This window comes from Pseudorasbora parva, chromosome 13 (assembly GCF_024679245.1).
Source record: "Pseudorasbora parva isolate DD20220531a chromosome 13, ASM2467924v1, whole genome shotgun sequence".
NCBI classification, from domain to species: Eukaryota; Metazoa; Chordata; class Actinopteri; order Cypriniformes; family Gobionidae; genus Pseudorasbora; species Pseudorasbora parva.
Genome location: NC_090184.1, coordinates 44104383 through 44124087, shown reverse-complemented (window position 1 = coordinate 44124087; position 19705 = coordinate 44104383). Strand labels below are relative to the sequence as shown.

The following is a 19705-nucleotide window of genomic DNA, read 5'->3' as shown; positions in this document are numbered from 1 at the left end:
TAATTAAAAGTTGTGCCATAACTTATACATAATAAACATATCTTTAGTCCCCTAGTGCAGGGGATCTCAAACTTGGGTCCGAATCTAGAGAAAAACTGTAAAAAAATAATAAATAAAAAACAATAAGAATAAAATATATAAGAATAAATAAGTAAATTCAAGCAAAAACAAAAATAAAAACGCGATTAAAATAGATATTAATATATTAAATACAGTAGATGAAATTACATTTAAAAAACAAAATGGGATATAAAAGAATTAGATTATTTTAGATTTAGATTAATTAATTAAATAAATAATAATTTAACATATATATTTATATAACACTATTATAGTTTGCAGAGAAAGAAACTAACACAAACTAAAAGAAACTTTTTCAGTGTATAAAATGGGTGTTTATAAACAGAATAACATAGATATCAATACTTTTTTATATAGTTAGTAAATCTATTCAATGTATTAAACAAGATTAAAATAAATAAAAATGCTTGAGAGCTTTATATTAATCTAATTAATCACAAATTAATCACACATTTAATTTGGCCGAAGAATTACCCCAAAAAGACAATTTAAAGTCATTATTGTGTTAAATGAGAAAAGCATAAAATAGACATTACAAATAAATATCTCAAAAAAAAAAAATTATAGTTGTTTTTCTTATTCAGCAATTTATTACACAAACTTGTAGGCTTAAATGACCATTTTCATTTTTGGGTGAACCATACCTTTAAAAAATTATGCAACTTTGAATATTATAAATACAGTTTTTGATTTGTAATATTCATTTCTCAGTGTATTTGATGTTTATAAAAAGATAGATTTTAGATTGTCTCTCATATGAGAACGATCATATCTGGGAGTCTGTAGCATCTAAAAGAGTGAAAACAACGGACTTAGTGTTTTTCACATTGTCACAATATATTTGAACTGTATAGCCAGAAGAGAAACCCTAAAACTAACCATAACACTTGCTCAAATGTAATCAGCATCAAATGGAGTTTTTCATTCCTTCGATTCGTCATGCACACTACGCAAATAAAACTGACTTCCATCCATACTATACACAGCATTAATAGTGTGTAAGTTGTTTTAGGGGTCAGTTTTAGGGTTTCAGGGGCCAGTTCTCCTCTGGCTATACAGTTCACAACAATGGGAAAAGCACTAAATATATAAAACTGACTGGGACGGTATACATACTCTACACAGGATGAATAGCAGGCGACACAGACCTCGATCCAGAGCGAATGCGGTGTGACGTTGGGTGGACGAGGCAGCGGCTGACTCTCTTCTGAAGCAGCCAAAGGATCGGCCTCTGACTCCGTCTCCGAGAACAAGCCCATCTTCAGCTTGACCGTCATCTGCCAGGCGTCCGCCATCTCACGCATGAACTACACACACACACACGTTAGGTTTTTGTGAATTGTGTACAAACTGTACATTCAATCCCCCTACACTGCCCCTGCAACTAAACCTACCGATTGCACGCACGCGCACCCGCACGCACGCACACGCGCACACACACACTCTGCATTTTACATTAGTATAATTTAGTATGTTTATGAATCCATTTACATTGTGGGGACCGCTGGATGCTGATCTTAGGTTTATAATACATTGTGGGGACATTTGGTCCCCACAATCAGTGATGCCAGTAACGCGTTCTCTAATCTGACTACTTTCCAGTAACGAGTAATATAACGCGTTACTATTTCCAAACCAGTAATCAGATTAAGTTAACTGTCACTGTGAGTTACTATTTTAGTCATTTTCCTTAGTAAAAAAATATATTTTTGCTTTCTTGCGTCTCGGGAAGAGTATTTTTTTCAGGAAATATTTGTAATTTCAACTTAAAATGTCTTATGAGATATATTGTTGACGTTACTGTTAAAAATGCACTTCCAATAAAGTGATTGTTGGCAAAAACGGTCGTCATTTCTGTGTTGAGGCGGTAGGGGTGTTGTCGGAAACTGCTGAATGTAACTAATAAAGTAACTTGTAATCTTAGTTACTTTTAAAATCATGCAATCTGTAAAGTAACAGTTACTTTTAAAATCAAGTAATCTGTAAAGTAACAGTTACTTATAAAAAGAGTAATCAGTAATCAGATTACTTTTTCAAAGTAAGTGTGTCAACACATGCCCACAATCTAATATAAACAAGTACACACACACACACACACACACACACACACACACACACACACACACACACGCACGTGCACACACACGTGATGCTGATCCAGTGGCAGCTACCTGGACCTCAGCTCCACTGCGAGCCGCGAGCAGCCATTCCCAGCAGGCGATGGCCGTCTCCATGCCCTGCTCCGTGAACATCTTCAGAGGAGACGAGCAGAGGTGATGCAGCAGCTGGAGATCGCAGTCTGAGACAGAGACGAGTGTGTGTGTGTCACTCAAACACGATCTGCATTTGCCGTGTTGGGGGTGTGACAGTCTGTGCCTACCTTTAGTGCTGATGAAGAGAGCAGTCATCTTAAACATGTTCTGCATGAAGGCGTCTGAGTCTTTGGCGTCCAGAGCTTTGCTCATCTGAGAGATCATGAGTTTGCTGAGGTTCGACTCGTTGTGTGTCGCCTCGGCAAACTGCAGCATCCCAGCCACCTAAACACACACACACACACACACACACACACACACACACACACACACACACACACACACACACAGTCAAGCTGCGCTTTTGCATTACGGACACATAAACACGATCAGGTAATATTTCACCACAAAAACCAGGAAAAGACAGTATATCATTTAAAATATTTTTTGCAGTATGATATTTATATGATAATAAAGTTTTTCCTCAAAAATGTTTTGGATGTTTCACATGGACTTTGTAATTCTCATTATTCTCAGAGGGGATTATCGTTAGATTCTCATCCGATCCTAACACAATATTTTTTTTATAAATAAACAATAAATACAAATATATTTTGAATTTTGATTTAGTCATAAAATAGGCTATTTCTTTAATTGAATTTTCTGTGAATTTTTTTTTTCGCAATGCAAAAAAACCCATTTTTTAAATTAAAATGTAAAAAATGTTATTAAAAAAATGTAAATGAAGATTGTTTCCTCTTTTGGTTCTAAAAATAGACTTTCTTTATGTAAAATAATAAGAATATGTTAATTCTTAGTTCCTTATTTAAATTTTCAGTGAATCAAATGGTCACAAAACAAATAAATAAACAAACAAACAAATAAAATAAATGTGTTAATAAAATTAAAAATAAATAAATTAATGAATAAAAAAAATTAATGAATTTAAAAATACATAAATAATTTTTTTTAATAAATATTTTCTTTTGGTCCTAAAAATAGACTTTCTTTATCGAAAACAACATGAATGTTATTTCTTATATAATTTTCTGTGAAACAAATAATTGTCACAATGGAAATAATTAAAAAATAATTTATCAATTGAAATATAAAAATGAAATACAAATAAATAACTAAAAAAATGTAATTAAAGTTTTCCTTTTGGTCCTAAAAATAGACTTTCTTTATGGAAAATAATACAATAATGTAATTTCTTATGTCTTTACTTTAATTTTCAGTGAGAACTGAGCCGTAATACAGTAAGTTCCAGACAGGTTTGATGAGATGAGCTCATAAACTGAATGCCTGTACCTCTCCGGTGTAGCGGTTACGCAGGTTGAGCGACGCCATGAAGTTTGAGTAATCCTTCTTCACACAGGAGGGCCGCTCTGTTAGCTGAGTTACCTGGGGATGATGGAGACTGATTTAACCTCTTCACAGTTAAAAACACCCCCAGCAAACATTACTAATGCAGTCCTGAGTAGCACTGGAAGTAAAGGCCATTCATCTATAAAGTGAGCGCTCGAATGCTATGATAAGAGCATATATGGGTATATAAATGGAACATGAGTTACAGACGGAGCCGAAAGCATTGAGTACCAACCTGAGGAAAAGCTGCCTGGGGCGAGGGGGCAGGCCACACCCACCAAACCCAGGACCAGCCAATCACAGCACACACACACAGATGAGTTAGCAGCCCGGCGGGTTATCAGAGGTGTAATGATGTAACGGCACAAACAAAGAGAATGACAAAACGCCCCAATGATACGCATGCCATGCAAAAAAACAACACGTTTAATACAGCAGGACCAACTTAACAGACACATAAACACTGCGCTACTGAGGGAATTATCAATATTAACAGGTGAAATGTTAGATATCACATTTAAATAAGATCCGGTCAGAAACTTCTGGTTAGCTTCATGTAGAAAAGCATCATTTGTGTAACACTCTTCACAACACACACCGTTTCTAAGAATCTTCCTTACAGCAACTTGTGTTTCTAATGCATTATAGTCCACATGCCTAGTGCATTATGGGATACAGTACATCATACAGTGTAATACTAAACACTATTAGGGTGACCACCCGTCCTGCGTAACGCGTGCGCGCACAGCGTTTGAAGCCAAATTTATGCGTCCCGCAAACTGAGACCATGTCACGCATGCTTGCTCAAAAAGTTGGTCGCTCTATATCCTCGTGCCTCAGGCAGCCAAACCAACATTACTTGACAGTTCAGCGTGCTACTGTTGCCACACACACAGTTGAACTGCTGTTGTCAACTTTTTCGTTGTTGTCATGACAGCGTACGCACGTGCATACCAGACACACTTGGAACTTTTTAGATTCATTTTCCTATTCGAAAAATGGAGTCTGAGGCACCGCAATCATCAACTAAAAAGAGAAGGAGTGGGTACAAGAAAGACTGGGAAAATGAATATTTGTGACTGAAAGGTGTTGACCGAGAGAGCTTTTTTTGACCTTTGCAAAACGTCTCTCTCAATCGGACATAGTAAAATACGATGTCAAACGACACAGACTCAAACTGCAAAACATGCTTTTCTTAGTATTTTCGTATTACGCTTGTTTCTAGCCAAAATATAAATAAAAAATAACAAACAAAAGTAATTGTCTTGTTTTGGGAACAAATACCTCTATTTAAAGGGATCCCCTGGTGTTGAGACTTGTATGGCTTAATATAACATAAATGATGTCTCTTACTGAATTATGTGGTAGAAAACCCATGAAAGATCTACGTTATTTTAAAAATCGATTTTATATTTGGACCATGGGGGGCGCCATTTTGTTTGCGTTCTAGGTTGATGACGTAGAATGGTTGAACTCCTCAATCAGCTGGCGTTACCCATAGCTATTTTTACCACAAAACAAAACCAATGAATTTCTTTGTAATTATACTTTAAACACACTCAAACATACATGTGCACACAAACTCACCTACACAAGTCACAAACAGATCGGCGGGCGCGCACACACACCTGACAGACTGCGCTGTCTCAATCGAGATGTTGGGCTGCTCAGTCTCCACGACAGGGGCTGAATCTGAAATCGACCCCTATACCCTTAAATAGGGCATTATTTGAAGGGACGGCCATTTGTAGTGTTGTCCGACACCATAGTGGACATGTTCGAGTGCAGTCATTCAGTCTCACGTTGCACCGCAATAACGAGTGTACAGCCGATTTACACACAACAGCTGTCCGACTTCACGCACCCAAACATACATGTGCACACAAACTCTCTCTCTCACACAGACTCACACACACCCCAACAGATCGGCGCGAACACACACACACACACACACGCACTGCGTGCGCGCATACATAACCCTCAATCTATTCCCTGTGTTGATATCATAGATAGACTGTTGATATGCAGTAGATTAACTGTAATGCCTAATGTATCCAGCAGAGGGTAATATCTAGGTAGGACGATGGGATAGGGGAACGTGAGGAAGAGAGGCAGGATGTTTTGGTGATGATGCATGGGATTGAGACAGAGCAGTCTGTCAGGTGTGTGTGCGCGCCCGCTGATCTGTTTGTGACTTGTGTAGGTGAGTTTGTTTGCACATGTATGTTTGAGTGTGTTTAAAGTATAATTACAAAGCAATTCATTGGTTTTGTTTAACTCTGAAACAATTTTCGAGTTGCGTTGTGGTAAAAATAGCTACGGGTAACGCCAGCTGATTGAGGAGTTCAACCATTCCACGTCATCAACCTAGAACGCAAACAAAATGGCGCCGCCCATGGTCCAAATATAAAATCGATTTTTTAAATAACGTAGATCTTTCATGGGTTTTCTACTACATAATTCAGTAAGAGACATCATTTATGTTATATTAAGCCATACAAGTCTCAACACCAGGGGATCCCTTTAAAGAGTTTTTGCTTAAAATAAGATAAATAATCTGCCAATGGGGTAAGAAAAATAATCTTAATTCAAGCAGAAAACAAGATTATTTTTCTCACCATTGGCAGATTATTTTGCTTAATTTTGAGTGATTTCCCCCCCCAAAACAAGACAATATTTTATACATGTCTAGTAAATGTTTCTTAATATAAGAATTGTTAGATATTTAGACTTAAAACAAGACAAAAATACTAAGTAAGAAATAATATATTTTTTATTTATTTATTTTTAAATTTGCAGTGCAGACTTTATAACTAACATGGAAGTTCACCATCCTTCCCCTCCTTCTCATTCCATGAACCTCTAGAGTTCACTTTACTTTTAGTTTAACTTTAACTTAACTATTTATTTATTTTTCTGTTCCTGTGGTGTTGAGCAACTACAAATTGTGCTAATCCTATAATTTGATATTATAATTTATTTAAAGTGAATAAATTGTAATGAAAAATAAGTAAAGTAAAATAGCTAAAGTAAATTGTAAGTGGAAGTGCATCTGTCAATTCATTGAATGTTCAAAATATTATGTCAAAAATACACATTGGTTGGCCTATTCATGAGCATACATCAGCAATTAGCCTACACATGTTTAGGGGAATAGGGCATTATTAATATACCATGTAAGGTGCTATGTGCTAGAAATGGGTAAACCACTATCTGCCCGTCTGCCCGTGGGGTGGCAGTGTCCCACATTGTCCCTCAGAAACATACCCTTTGTCCCCCCTTGAGCTTATTAGCAGGTGGTCACCCTAAACACTATAGTAAATATAGCAAGTCATTTGGTTCAATGTATGGATAAAATTCACATAATTGGTGTATGCATTAACTACTAAAAGAGATGATGATGTTTAATATATTAATGTCATCTTTAAAGATGCTGGGAAACAATGTGCATTATGAGCTATAATTAAAACTTGGCAATCACAAAAACTTTAAAATCAATATACATGTTCTGTCAATGGTCAAAGATGTGAATCTAGTGTGTAGTTTGAGTAAGTGGCACAAATCAGTCGGTTCATTTCTACTCTAACTCGATTGATGGTTTGATCCTAAAGACTCGCTACTGTCTTACCTTAATCTGCCCAAAAACCTCAGTTACCATCTCAGTTACCATCTACCATAAGAGCACAGCATGGGTTACCATGGGTGTGTGTTTGGGACTCTGTGTGTGTGTGTGTGTGTGTGTGTTTTCTCACCCCCAGCGTCGTGCTTTGGCGGTTGTATCCGGCGAAGCTGAGGATGCTTTCGGTGGCCATGGCCAGACCCGTGTGCTGAGACAAACCCGACAGCCAGTTCTGATGCTTGTTCAGATACTCCTGAGGACACAGATTACAGCACAAAACAAATTTAAAAAACAAATTTAAAAACAAAAGGAAGGAAAGTCAACTAACGTGAGAGTGTTTTAGTGAAAAAGTGTTAATTTGAATAAACAATTAACAAACTTTAAAAAGTCGCTCTTTACTGTGTCCTGACAGATCCCTGAATCAGCATTTCCCTTGGAAAGAGCTTGTGTAAAACAGCTTAAGAACAATCATGCCAAATTTACCTCAGAAAAAACATTCAATACTCAAACTCATTAGTCAGCTAGAAAAATATCTAAAGAAAGGGGCACTTTACTAAATATATGCAATATATTATAATCTTATATTTGTACTTAAACTGTTGTTGTTCATGAGAAAGAATGGAAGGAGCTAAAAAATTAAATTCAATACCACTCATATAATTGCATGTGAAATTTTTAAATGTGTTTATTCTTCTGTGGCACTTGAAAACACCTTTTCCCTTATAGGAGCCAATGGCTCTTTAACTGATATTTTTGTCTGGACTCTGGAGCCCTGATAAATGTCTCTTGATCATCAGACCCTCATCTGAGAATGATTAGTGAAGGATCATGTGACACTGAAGACTGGAGTAATGATGATAAATTCAGCTTTGATCACAGGAATAAATCACACTGTACTATATATTCACACAGAGAACAGATGATTTACACTGGAGGCAGGGTGCGAACTACGCGGGAGCTAGGGGGAGCTCGGCTCCCCTAAATAAGACATGGGCTCCTCTGAAAACGTGATTTGAGAAATTTTGGGGGGTCTCAAAAATATTGACACTGTGTTATTTTGAGGTGCAATTTCATTTTTATGTAATGTAATCATTGTGGATTATTATTTGTAAAATTGCTAAAAATATATAATTAATTCATGCATGATGGCAGTTTAAATCTAATTCACTTCAATAAAGATAACTATACATGCTGTTCTTGTCATGACCATCAAGGTGTGGTGGCGCTGCGGTGCTAATTCCACTCATGTTTAGTACATGTCAACGCAAAGATTCGCAGAAAAAACAAAAACGAATATCCACTTCTTGATCTTGGATTTCTGGAAGAACAGAAAAAGAGGCTGACCTCAAGCCTCTGTGGTCGCTTCTGTGTTAAGGCATGTTATTCCCAATTATGTGTTGTGGCTGGGTTGATATAGGTCTGCGCGACTATCGATTGAATTATGGTATTCTTCTGTAGCCTGACGAGTAACTTCAACCGTTGTTCATGTGAACTCAAAGACAGCCGGATGCTTTGTTTATAGATTTGTGGACTTTTTGACCTATCAATTCTTGTTTTTTTCTTCCTTCATTAAAATCAAAGATGTTCTTCAATGATTGTAAATTGTATATTAAGAGTCTCCGCAATCCATTAAGCAATAGATTGACGCGTTCGTCTGTGTGTGAAGGAATATACACGTCCTCTTTTGTGTATAGGGATGCACGCCCCCCCCCCCCCCCACCCCCACCCCGAAAAGTGGGCTCCCCCAAAGGCCACAGTATAGTTCGAACACTGCACTGGAGGAATATTTATTTCACTGCTTTGCTGGATTTATGATTGCAGCCCTGATGAGCAGAAGAGACTCTTTCAAACACATCATGATAAACACCTTTGTATTTCTCTGACTGGTTTCCAGCTGAGGATGATTCACATGAACACTGCATTAATTCACATCAAGCTGTTTGCCAAAGTACCACAGATGGTAAACTATTTTTTGGTGCAAGTGTGCATCTGTCCAAGATTTTAAAGCTAATATTACCCACAAATCCTTCTGCTACGGAAGGGGGGAGCTTTGTTTTAATAAATAAAAGAATGATGAGATTCTGCCACAGCGGTTTATAAACATATCAATTTAAAGTAACAGTGAACTTTGATTATCAGCACTTTATTGTACAGTCCAAATACACTAAAAAAAAACAATGTTACGCCTTTTTCAAAGATTTATGATTTTTAATTGTACAGTAAAATTCCATCCAATTGAATTGAATAATCCTTACATATTCTTCATATTATGAATTATGAATTTAAAATGATTAAAACCCTAAACCTACAGTTAAAAACATTTTTTAAAAACAAGGAAATGGACCATATGTGATTCGTATTCATAAATTAAAAATAAATAAATAAAATGCTTACATTTATGAATACAAATCACATTAACTAAATGGCCCATTCTGTTGTTTCTGTTAAGATTTATGCATTTTTTTTATTATTAAGCTCTAGGGGTGTAACGGCACACGTATTCGTACCGAATTGTTACACTACAGGATTTCTGGTACGGTGCACGTGTGTATGGGTTAACGCTTGCATGCAAGACAAGTGAAGTGTCTTATTATTATTATTATAAAATATATTGGTCACACTTTAGATTAGGGTCAAATTCTCACTATTAACTAACTGTGACTTTTGCCTCAATAAACTCCTAATTACTACTTATTAATAGTTGGTAAGGTAGTTATGTTCAGGTATTGCAGGATTATAGACTGGGTAAACCCAGCCTGATCTGTCGCGATTTGATTTCGCCCGGCAACTCAGTCTGGAAACCTGTACATTAATTTCTACTGCTTCTGTTACACTTTTGCGGGAACCAATCACAGACTGACTTTTCCACCTGGCACGCTATTGGCGGGTTTAACACGATGACGGATAGAGAATCGATGAGCCGTGGCCCGTTGATCACGCCTCTTGTCTAGTAGAAAATACAGAGCAGACTCCAAAGAACAATGTTCAATCTTAAAGGACAACTCCAGTGAGAAATGACCCTAGGGGTGACTAACATATGGTTACCGAGTAGATCGTTCTCTGGGATGCGTTTTCATGAAAATCGAATGTAAAGAGTTTCATCTCTAAAAACAGATTAGCTTATAACGCAAGAAGAAAAAGTAAAATTAAATTGTTAGTTAATACTAGGGGTGTGCACGAATAGTCGAATATTCGATCTGTAATTAACATTCGAAAACTAAAAATACTATTCGAATTTTATTTTGTTAATTGGCTGGCAGTAAATGCAGTTGTAGCAGATATCAAGTGGTACACTCAGGACAGAAGGACAGCCAAACATGGATGAGATGAAGGATGTACATTTATTTCCTTTAAAAAAAAAGTAGGTTGGAGCAAAATTAGAAAACACACACACTGGAAGGCCTACTGTCTCACTCCGCACTTCCCCGTCTGCATTCACAGTCAGACTGAGCACGAACGCTTAAAGGGGAAGCGATAACGCATCCTTAGGTGCGCCACTAATTAAGGCCCCACCTACAACAATTGGTAAGAACTCCCGACTGGAACCATTGAAAATTAAACATAAATAACAATGAAAGGATAACATTAAGTTTTGATGAAGTTAACACATTTACAAAAATATTTCTTTCAACACAAATAAGGTAAGGTAAAATAAAATAATAAAAGTAGGATGACATAAAATAAAAAGTCACAAGCAACTGGCTACACAGCGAATCCATGAGAAATCCCTCTAAATCTCGCAGTTATAACTCAATCCACTGGGTGGCGTTGTGGAGCAGGTTAATAAGTTAAGTGCATTTGATCACAATGTCGTCGTCTGCCTCGCAATGTTTGGAATTACTTCGATGAAAATTGAAAATGCTGTTACAAAATGGAGTTACTTTTGATGAAATCAATTACTGAAACTGAGTTATAATGATATCACCACCACAAACGAGAATCACATGAAATCCAAACACCAGTGGAATGAGCGATCACTGCTCAGGAGTGCAGGTAAGCTCATCTGTAGCTACCCCGAGTGAGAGTGAGATAACTTATGATAGCAAAATGATCTCGAGACAAATGCTTCCTTTAAAGTTCTTTGAGGGTTTATGAACAGAAAACACAAAGTTCTTCACTCAAACTTCACTTAACCGTTATCTTTGTCTCCGCAACGCCTGTCAGTGGCGCATTTTCTCACCCGAGAATAATATCATAATCCAATAATATTATAGTTTCTCTCTACATGAAAATGTGAAACAATACAAAGTAAACACATCAGCCATATCAAACACACACACACACACACACACACACAGGTCGGTAGGCTATAGCCATTGACGTGTGTGTGTGTGTGTGTGTGTGTGTGTGTGTGTACGTCACGCTAACTGACGCGCTCTGTGCTCGTGCTCCTTGAGCTTATAATGCTTTTGTTCTTTAGGCATTTTTTTACACACTGTTTAATGTTTTAAAAACCTTAAGATATAACGTAAGCGTGTTGTGTACATTGCCTAATCATAAGCTTGTTCAGAAATGGTGATGACATGTTTAGAGAAAAAAAGAAAGAAACATCTCTCTCATTTTCTCAAAATACCTCATTTAAATAAACGAATATTCGAATATTCGATTTTTATGAGCCCAAATATTCGAATACAATATTTTGGGAAAATGCCCATCCCTAGTTAATACCACTAACAAGGCTCAAAATAGCCTCACACTAACAGTAGACTAATTACATGGAAATGCATGAATTATATCTGTTTATCAAAATATATGGTTGACTAACTGCAAGGGAAGAAGGTTTCCCATATGAGACTCACAGTCACAGTTCATCTCTTAGCACAGCGTTCATAGCTCGACTGGTCGAGACTGTTTTCCAAGATGGCGTCTGTCTGTATAAGCGTAATGTACTGTGTTTATAAAGTATCTTCTTATTAAACTGTTTGTACTCTTACAAAGTTCTCAATGCTTTGGTTTGCATGTAGAGACCCTCAGTATGCTGCCGTGTTAGTGTGAGGCTATATTGAGCCTTGTTAGTGGTATTAACTAGCGATTTAATTTGACTTATTCTATGCCCCATAGACAAGCGTTATAAGCTAATCTGTTTTTAGAGATGAAACTCTTTACATTCGATTTTCAAGAAAACGCATCCCAGAGAACGATCTACTCGGTAACCATGGGTTAATTACCCCTAGGGCCATTTCTCACCGGAGTTGTCCTTTAAGATTGAACATTGGTCTGGTGATAGCAGACAAGTAGGATTATGGATGTAGAATATGATCATGCATTAATATGTGCTTTATAAGTGCTAATAAAGAGCTAATATCCTAGTACTATGCATGATAATAAGCAACTAGTTAATAGTGAGAATTGGGCCTATACTAAAGTGTTACCATATAAGATTTTTTTTTTTGATGGGACAGGAATAAGACTGGAATTCAACTGTCCATGAGTGCATGATCATGCAACACATAGGAGTCAGTGATGCGCGGGTTGATCCAAAAATCGTCGGTTCATGTGAAATAAAGATTTCTTTATTACTTTATAAAAAGAATTTATATAGTACTAGACACAATTAACTATGAAATACACTGGCCAGGAGGATCCTCTGCATTCCAGCATTAGTGTAGCCATAGAGGCGAGAAGAAACCATCTCAATGGTTCAATCAACGGTTGATTCAATATTATTATACACAGCGCAAGGAAAGCTAAAAATAAGTAGCTAATCTTCTGTTTTAGGCCACCATTTATAGCCCTTTAAACCCCTTTCCTGACGCGGGACAAAATGCCCGATTGGCGGTTTCCCAACACGTTTTTTTTTGCGGTCAGAGTTGCGGGCGGGTTAGTTGAAAACGTCGGTCGGGTGCGGGTTGTTAATACACTGACCAGCGCATTACTGATAGGAGTATATTAAACACATCTCTGACTCAAAGCACACAGTTTTAGTGCTTATTATGCGACTTGAGCTCACCTGGAGATGAGACTTGGTAACGGAGGCGGCCCATTTCATGGCCTCCTTTAAGATCTCTCCACAGCGGGCGGCAAAGTCCTTCACGATGCTCTGGACAACACACACAAACACATTTCAACACACTGGCCTCAGATTGCGAGCACATTCGTGGCTCAGGGGCTCAGGCTCACCTCTCGCGCCTCGTGTGTGTCTGGGACCGTTATTCTGTACGGCGTGTCAGGAATGTCGTAGTACGGCTGGTCTTTGTGGATGTCCTGTTTAACATTAAACAGAGGTTCAGTGAATGACACGTTATATTGGTGTGTGTGTGTGTGTGTGTGTGTGTGTGTGTGTGTGTGTGTGTGTGTGTGTGTGTGTGTGTGTGTGTGTTGTACTGACGGCACTCAGTGACAGAGACAGAGTCTGCAGGATGTCCAACATGGTCTTCAAAACTCTCCCGCTCCACAACAGGTGAGGAAACCTACAGGACACAGATGTGACAGCTTGTGTTTGAGATTTTTGTTATTAATATTATTATTAGTAGTAGTAGTAAATTAATACAATTATATCAATACATTGTTTTCTATAGCAATATTACTACTGTAATAAAATCTAAACATTTATTTATTATAATTGTTAAATTAATACAATGAAATCAATATCTTACTATAGCAATAATACTGTTGTAATAAAAAAATACTAAAAAATGTATTATAGTTAGTATTATTATTACATTAATACAATACAATCGAACATTTTACTTTAGCAATAATACTACTGTAATAAAATACAAATAATATTAATGATAATCAACATTAATTAATTATTACATAAAAATAATGGACCAACAGTGATTAGAGCTTTTGGTTTGTTTGTTTTTTGAGAGAGATAAACAAACAGGAATTATTATTATTATTATTATTATTATTATTATGAAATAATAATATTATTTTATGATATTATATTTTATATTATACATTTCATTTGATAATTTCAATATTTTAATATTTCATAAGTATACTTTTAATTATTATTAATATTTAATAAAATCACTAAATAAATATTTAGCTATATCAATAATACTATTGAAATAAAAATGACAAAACAAAAATTATGTATTTTAATAATAATAATAACTATTTTACAGAACATCAGGAAATGTACAGTACTAATATTTGTGCCTGTCTTAATTTCTTTACTTTCAAACGTTAAACTATAGAGCTTATATTCTGGGTTAAAACTGCAGGGACCTTAAAGCTCTTATGTTGATAACAGATTTATAAATGATTCTCGTGACAAGTTTGAGAAATTTTCGGCGCATTTTGTCGTTTCAAAAGAAGTTAAAAGCAACCACAACTCAGTGCTTGCAGATATTTTGTGAAACTTTATACTCTAACATAAAAAACACAAAAACTACAAGAATAAGCCTAATTTTGGTTGAAGTTGTTTAGTTTACAGTGGTTTAAGTGATGCTTTAACAGCTATGGAGCTCAACAGACAGACAGAAAGTGATCGTACGTTTCTGCGAGTCCTGAGAGGTATTTATCTGCCACTCTGCGGATCCTCTTGTGGGTGTGGTTAAAGTTGACCAATAGGAACTGAGCGTGACGCTCCAGCTCCTCCTCGTGCTCTTTAGTCTTGGGCTGAAACAGAACACAGCCATTATCTCCAATGAGCGATCAATACGGCATTCAGAGATCCTCAAACACTCGACTCACTTTCTCAGCCATCATCTGCAGGAAAACCTCAAACACTTTATCACCGACACAAATCACACACTGCATCATGCCTGTGCGGAGAGAAAGAGATCGAGACGTGATAAAGATGCACGGCTGAATATTCACGATATATTTGTGATGATTTTACTAGTTACATTAAATTAACCCTAAAGATCATGTGATTAAACCTAATGTGTTTCAAGATTATTTGAGAGTTTCAATAACTCTTGATTTGATAATATAATAAATATATATATATATCTGAATCTTCTAAATCAACCATAAGAAATCCTGCTTCTGACCGGATTTGTCTTTCTGGATGGCTTTGTCCTCGAAGTATCTGAACATCACCTGGAAGCGGTCGGCATCGTTCGAGTACAACATCCTGTGGAAGAGAGAGAGAGAGAGAGAGAGAGAGAGAGAGAGAGAGAGAGAGAGAGAGAGAGAGAGAGAGAATGGAAGTATGGAAGTCAATGGCTCCAGTTAACTGTTTGGTTACTGACATTCTTCAAAATATCTTCCTTTGTGTTCAGCTGAAGAAAGAAATTCATCCAGGTTTGAAACAACTTGAGGGTGAGTAAAGGATGACAAAATTTTAATTTTAAAGTGAACTATCCCTTTAAAGGATTTTGGTTTTGACGTGATCAACCCGGATTTGAATCCGCCTTTTGCCAAGCTAGCTTTTCCCACCACAAATCACACCAGAAAGGCATTTAATCTCAATAAAAAATTAAGAAAATGCTCTCAATCTGGAAATAAATTGCCTAACGAAATGTTTAATAATGATAAAATAATGTATTGGGTAGGGTTAGGGAGGGCTTTTATTGTCCCATTAAGGCGGCATCCATTTAATAATTTAAATAAATATAATAATTTACACTGTGCTATTATTTGCACTGAGGTGCAAATAGTATGTCTCTGTCAAAATAAAGTATAAATAGGATCTAATATTTATACAATGCAAAGAAATGCTACTTTTACACGGTGTAAATAGAATATATCACTATTTTCAGAGCTGATTGTTTACAGTTTAATGGAAGTTACTCCCATTGCTCGCGCAAAAAGGGTGAAGGAATGATGGATAATGAGAGGAGCTATTCAACATAAAGTCAGAAAGACTGGAAACAGGAAGTGAAGCGTCTCTAACCTCATGTACTCCAGTCGGTAGACAGACAGCTGGTAAGTGCACATGGCGAAGTCGAGTTTATTGATGAGGGCGGCGGCTTCCGGTGACGGATCCAACAAATTAATGATGGTGCTGCGCAGCTCGCTCAACTCCGCCTTCAAAACAGGACATTATTATACAAACAAGGGCTTTTCAGATTGGGAAACTCTTATATACTGTATACCAGGGCCGTAACCACCATAGACATCGAGGGGGACAAGTTCCCCCAAAAAATTAGAAATGGCCAAATTGTACCCCCTAATATTTGACATTTTTTCACCGTTCTGCTGCATTTCATTACGCAGAACTCTGTATGTTAGGATGACAAAAAGTGTAAAGGTCCCGTTCTTCGCGATTCCATCTTTCAAACTTTAGTTAGTGTGTAGTGTTGCTGTTGGAGCATAAATAATACCTGTAAAATTATAAAGCTCAAAGTTCAATGCCAAGTGAAATATTTTATTTAACAGAAGTTCCCTTTCAAAGCCTACAGCGAATCTCCCCGTTATGGTAAGAGGCGGGACCTTTCCGGGCAAAGTGCGCTAAGCTGCTGTCCAATCACAACACGGGAAGCGCTGGCCCAATCAGAACTCGTTACGTGTTTCTGAAGGAGGGACTTCATAGAACAAGGAACTCATCAGGCCGTTTTTAGGACAGAGGAAACAGCACTGTACAGATAAGTAAATTGTGTGAAAAATACTGTGTTTATTTACACGCGAAACATGAACTCATGTTATATTGCACACTGTAAACATAATCAAAGCTTCGAAAACACGCGAAGAACGGGACCTTTAAAAATTACATTTTTAGTCTGGTTTGCCTCAGGTCTAAAGGCGCACGTCAATGTCAAAATGATAGAGATGGCCAATCAAATAAAAGTAGGCAGGGTTTGCGGTCTCTTTTGCCTCGTGCACACAGCCTTAACACAGACGAGCGCTTCAATCTATCACTTAATACGTTTGTGGAGAGAGACTATTCTTCTCGGCGAAATCACAAAACAAAACGCACACAAACGTGTCCATGCTCTTAATATACAATCAATGACAAACATCTTTGATTTTAAAGCAGCACTGGGTAACTTTTGCTCTCGGGGTCCCCCTACAGTTGGGAAAAAATAATGTCCTCAACTACTGTCGTAAACTCTGTCATCCTACAACAGAGGATGCCATCGCGCGTGAATTTGTTGACATGGCTACCCTGATAGCCCTGAACTAGTAATGAGCGAGTCGTCTCATAACCCGCGGACCCCGTATGTCTATTTAATGGTCGCGGGTGCGGGGCGGGTTGTAAAAATATATACAGTGGTGCGGTGCGGGCCAAATAACTTCATAAAAGCATCCCCGCGGGTCGGTGCAGTACTAACAGTTCCCCTGAACACTGCAAGAGGAGTTCACATGCAGGTGTTCTTCTGGCGGCGCGTGGGAAATGTCTTCATCCCAGGTACAGTCAGTGGCAGATGTTTCAGCATGTCATATGAATATCATTTCATGAGTTTTATTTTTTTCAAACGCCAAATAATCACGATGCCCACGTTTACAAGCCAGCGTCATTATAGTAGTCTAGTGGTTAGCGTTTTACAGAATCTATATGATACTTCAGTTCAATGTTTGAGTGGTCGGTAATCACCGTAACAAGCAGGACAGCATCGGTCGGGCACGCCTCCTTCAGCTCACGCCGACGAGCAAACGCTGGTCACATGTTGATCCTCGTCCTGCCTTTAATCACAGCTCTTTTTCGTTTCCTCTTATTGCTTTCCTCCAACAAAACCTTTTCTTTCTGATTTGTCTGTGCTGCTTCGGACATGACTATATTATCCGACGAACAAAGTTGGGCTCGCACGTCCGAATGTAAGGAAGTGTGTGTGTTGGTGGAAGTGACGTATATGCCGTAAAGCAGTCGAATTTTGTAGTTCTTTTTGTTCTCGGGTTACTACCCGAAACCCGAAGTTTAAAAGTACGATTAAAAACGATACAGACACCATCAGGCTATGGCAGATGTGTCATTCAACCTATTGTAAGTCGATGTATCGTCACAAGAGTCTTGAAAATATATTATGAAGATTGAAAAGTTACCTAGTGCTGATTTATTAAAAAAAATAAAAAAATAAAAAAATAAAAATAAAAATTATATATATATATATGCGGATTAGCACCTGGAACCTTTGCCATGGTTTACAAAAATTCTACCACCAGACCACTGGGGATTTCAAATATCAACAGCAGATCTATGCATTTATTCACTAATTTGCATCAAATATATTATTAGTTCCGAAAATCTTCGTATTAATGCAAATATTGTTTGCAAATAGTCCCAAAAGGATTATTTCCCAACTAGAATTAGACCTAGTATTTCATTAACTGTTTTTTTTTCTTTATGTTAACTGCTCTGTTTCTATTTTTTCTTTATGTTGTTTCTTTATTTCTTTATAAAAATTGATTCCCCCCCCCCCAATGTTCAAAGCTACACTGTGTGATATTTTCCCCCATCTAGCGGTGTAAAGGTATATGACCATCCAGTGAATAATAGTTTCTGTTCCTCTCAATTCAGATTTCGTTTGAACTCCTATGGTGACCGATTTACTCCAAGATCATCATGGCAATCCCCCTCTTCACATTCGACACGGTGCCATCGAGTGTTAAAACGCGAAAGGCGAAGCTTGAATTTACGGGTATGTCCCTCTTTGGCTACTGTACTTTCAAGATGGAGGAGCAACATGGCGACCGGCATCCGAACCCCTCACCCGTATGTATTTTCAATGGCATATTATAAACTTACGAGAATACTTTATTACTTGAGAGAAGTAAATATACATTAATGAGCACATATATTTTTGAAAGAACTAAGTGTTTTTAGCTAAGAATAAACTAAAAAAGTTACACAGTGTAGCTTTCAAGACATGGTTACGGCCTTGCTGTATACTACTCCTGCAATACAGTGTCAAACAGTAGTGTGCTGCATAAACTCAACACTTGACTCAGTTAACACAGCTGTAAAATAACACAGAGTGTGTGGATACCGGAGTAACCGTGTCGTTCTTCAGTGCCGAGTTGTACTGCAGTTCTGAACGCAGCGGCTCTCCACTGGGGAACGTGAGCAGTGGGGATTTAGTGGCGATTTCACACACTCCCTCGTACCATTCCTCAGGCCACAGACCTGAAACACAGGCAAACACACACTTCTGTACACTCAAAAAAATGCTGGGTTAAAAACAACCCAAGTTGGGTTAAAAATGGACAAACCCAGAAATTAGGTAGTTTGAACCCAGTGAATGGACCCATTCATACAACACAATTTCTGGGTTTGTCCATTTTAACCCAACTGGGGTTGTTTTTAACCCAGCATTTTTTAGAGTGTTGAAACACTGCGAGAGAGAACTCGATCCTGCTGGAGAAGACGCTCAGATTGTGTATAAATGCTCTCAGTGATGGTGAATTTTTTTTCTTTTTCTTACCAGAACCTTCCACAGCAAAACCCATGACCACAGAATAGAGCCAGAAATCTCTGAAGAGCTTCTGCAGGCGGGGTTTGGCCTCCTTAATGGGGGGCAACCGGCGGGTCAACTGCATGAAATTAAAC

At 37.5% G+C, this 19705-nt stretch overlaps 1 protein-coding gene across 3 annotated transcripts in view; it reads right to left on the bottom strand.

Moving 5' to 3' along the window:
* The window catches only part of pi4kab (phosphatidylinositol 4-kinase, catalytic, alpha b), a 102585-nt gene that overhangs the window by 35549 nt on the left and 47331 nt on the right, over positions 1-19705 (bottom strand). For 2 of the 3 annotated variants that reach the window (XM_067414551.1, XM_067414552.1), the window contains exons 20-34: positions 19581-19689; positions 19146-19282; positions 16115-16248; positions 15270-15352; positions 14968-15038; positions 14768-14892; positions 13649-13730; positions 13441-13524; positions 13271-13360; positions 7454-7573; positions 3937-3951; positions 3645-3737; positions 2462-2618; positions 2253-2380; positions 1230-1388 (exon numbers count right to left, since the gene is read on the bottom strand). In XM_067414551.1, coding sequence (XP_067270652.1) covers positions 1230-1388; positions 2253-2380; positions 2462-2618; positions 3645-3737; positions 3937-3951; positions 7454-7573; positions 13271-13360; positions 13441-13524; positions 13649-13730; positions 14768-14892; positions 14968-15038; positions 15270-15352; positions 16115-16248; positions 19146-19282; positions 19581-19689 — 1587 coding nt within the window. The remainder of the gene's footprint in view (positions 1-1229; positions 1389-2252; positions 2381-2461; positions 2619-3644; positions 3738-3936; positions 3952-7453; positions 7574-13270; positions 13361-13440; positions 13525-13648; positions 13731-14767; positions 14893-14967; positions 15039-15269; positions 15353-16114; positions 16249-19145; positions 19283-19580; positions 19690-19705) is intronic. The other variant, XM_067414553.1, reaches the window with a different exon arrangement.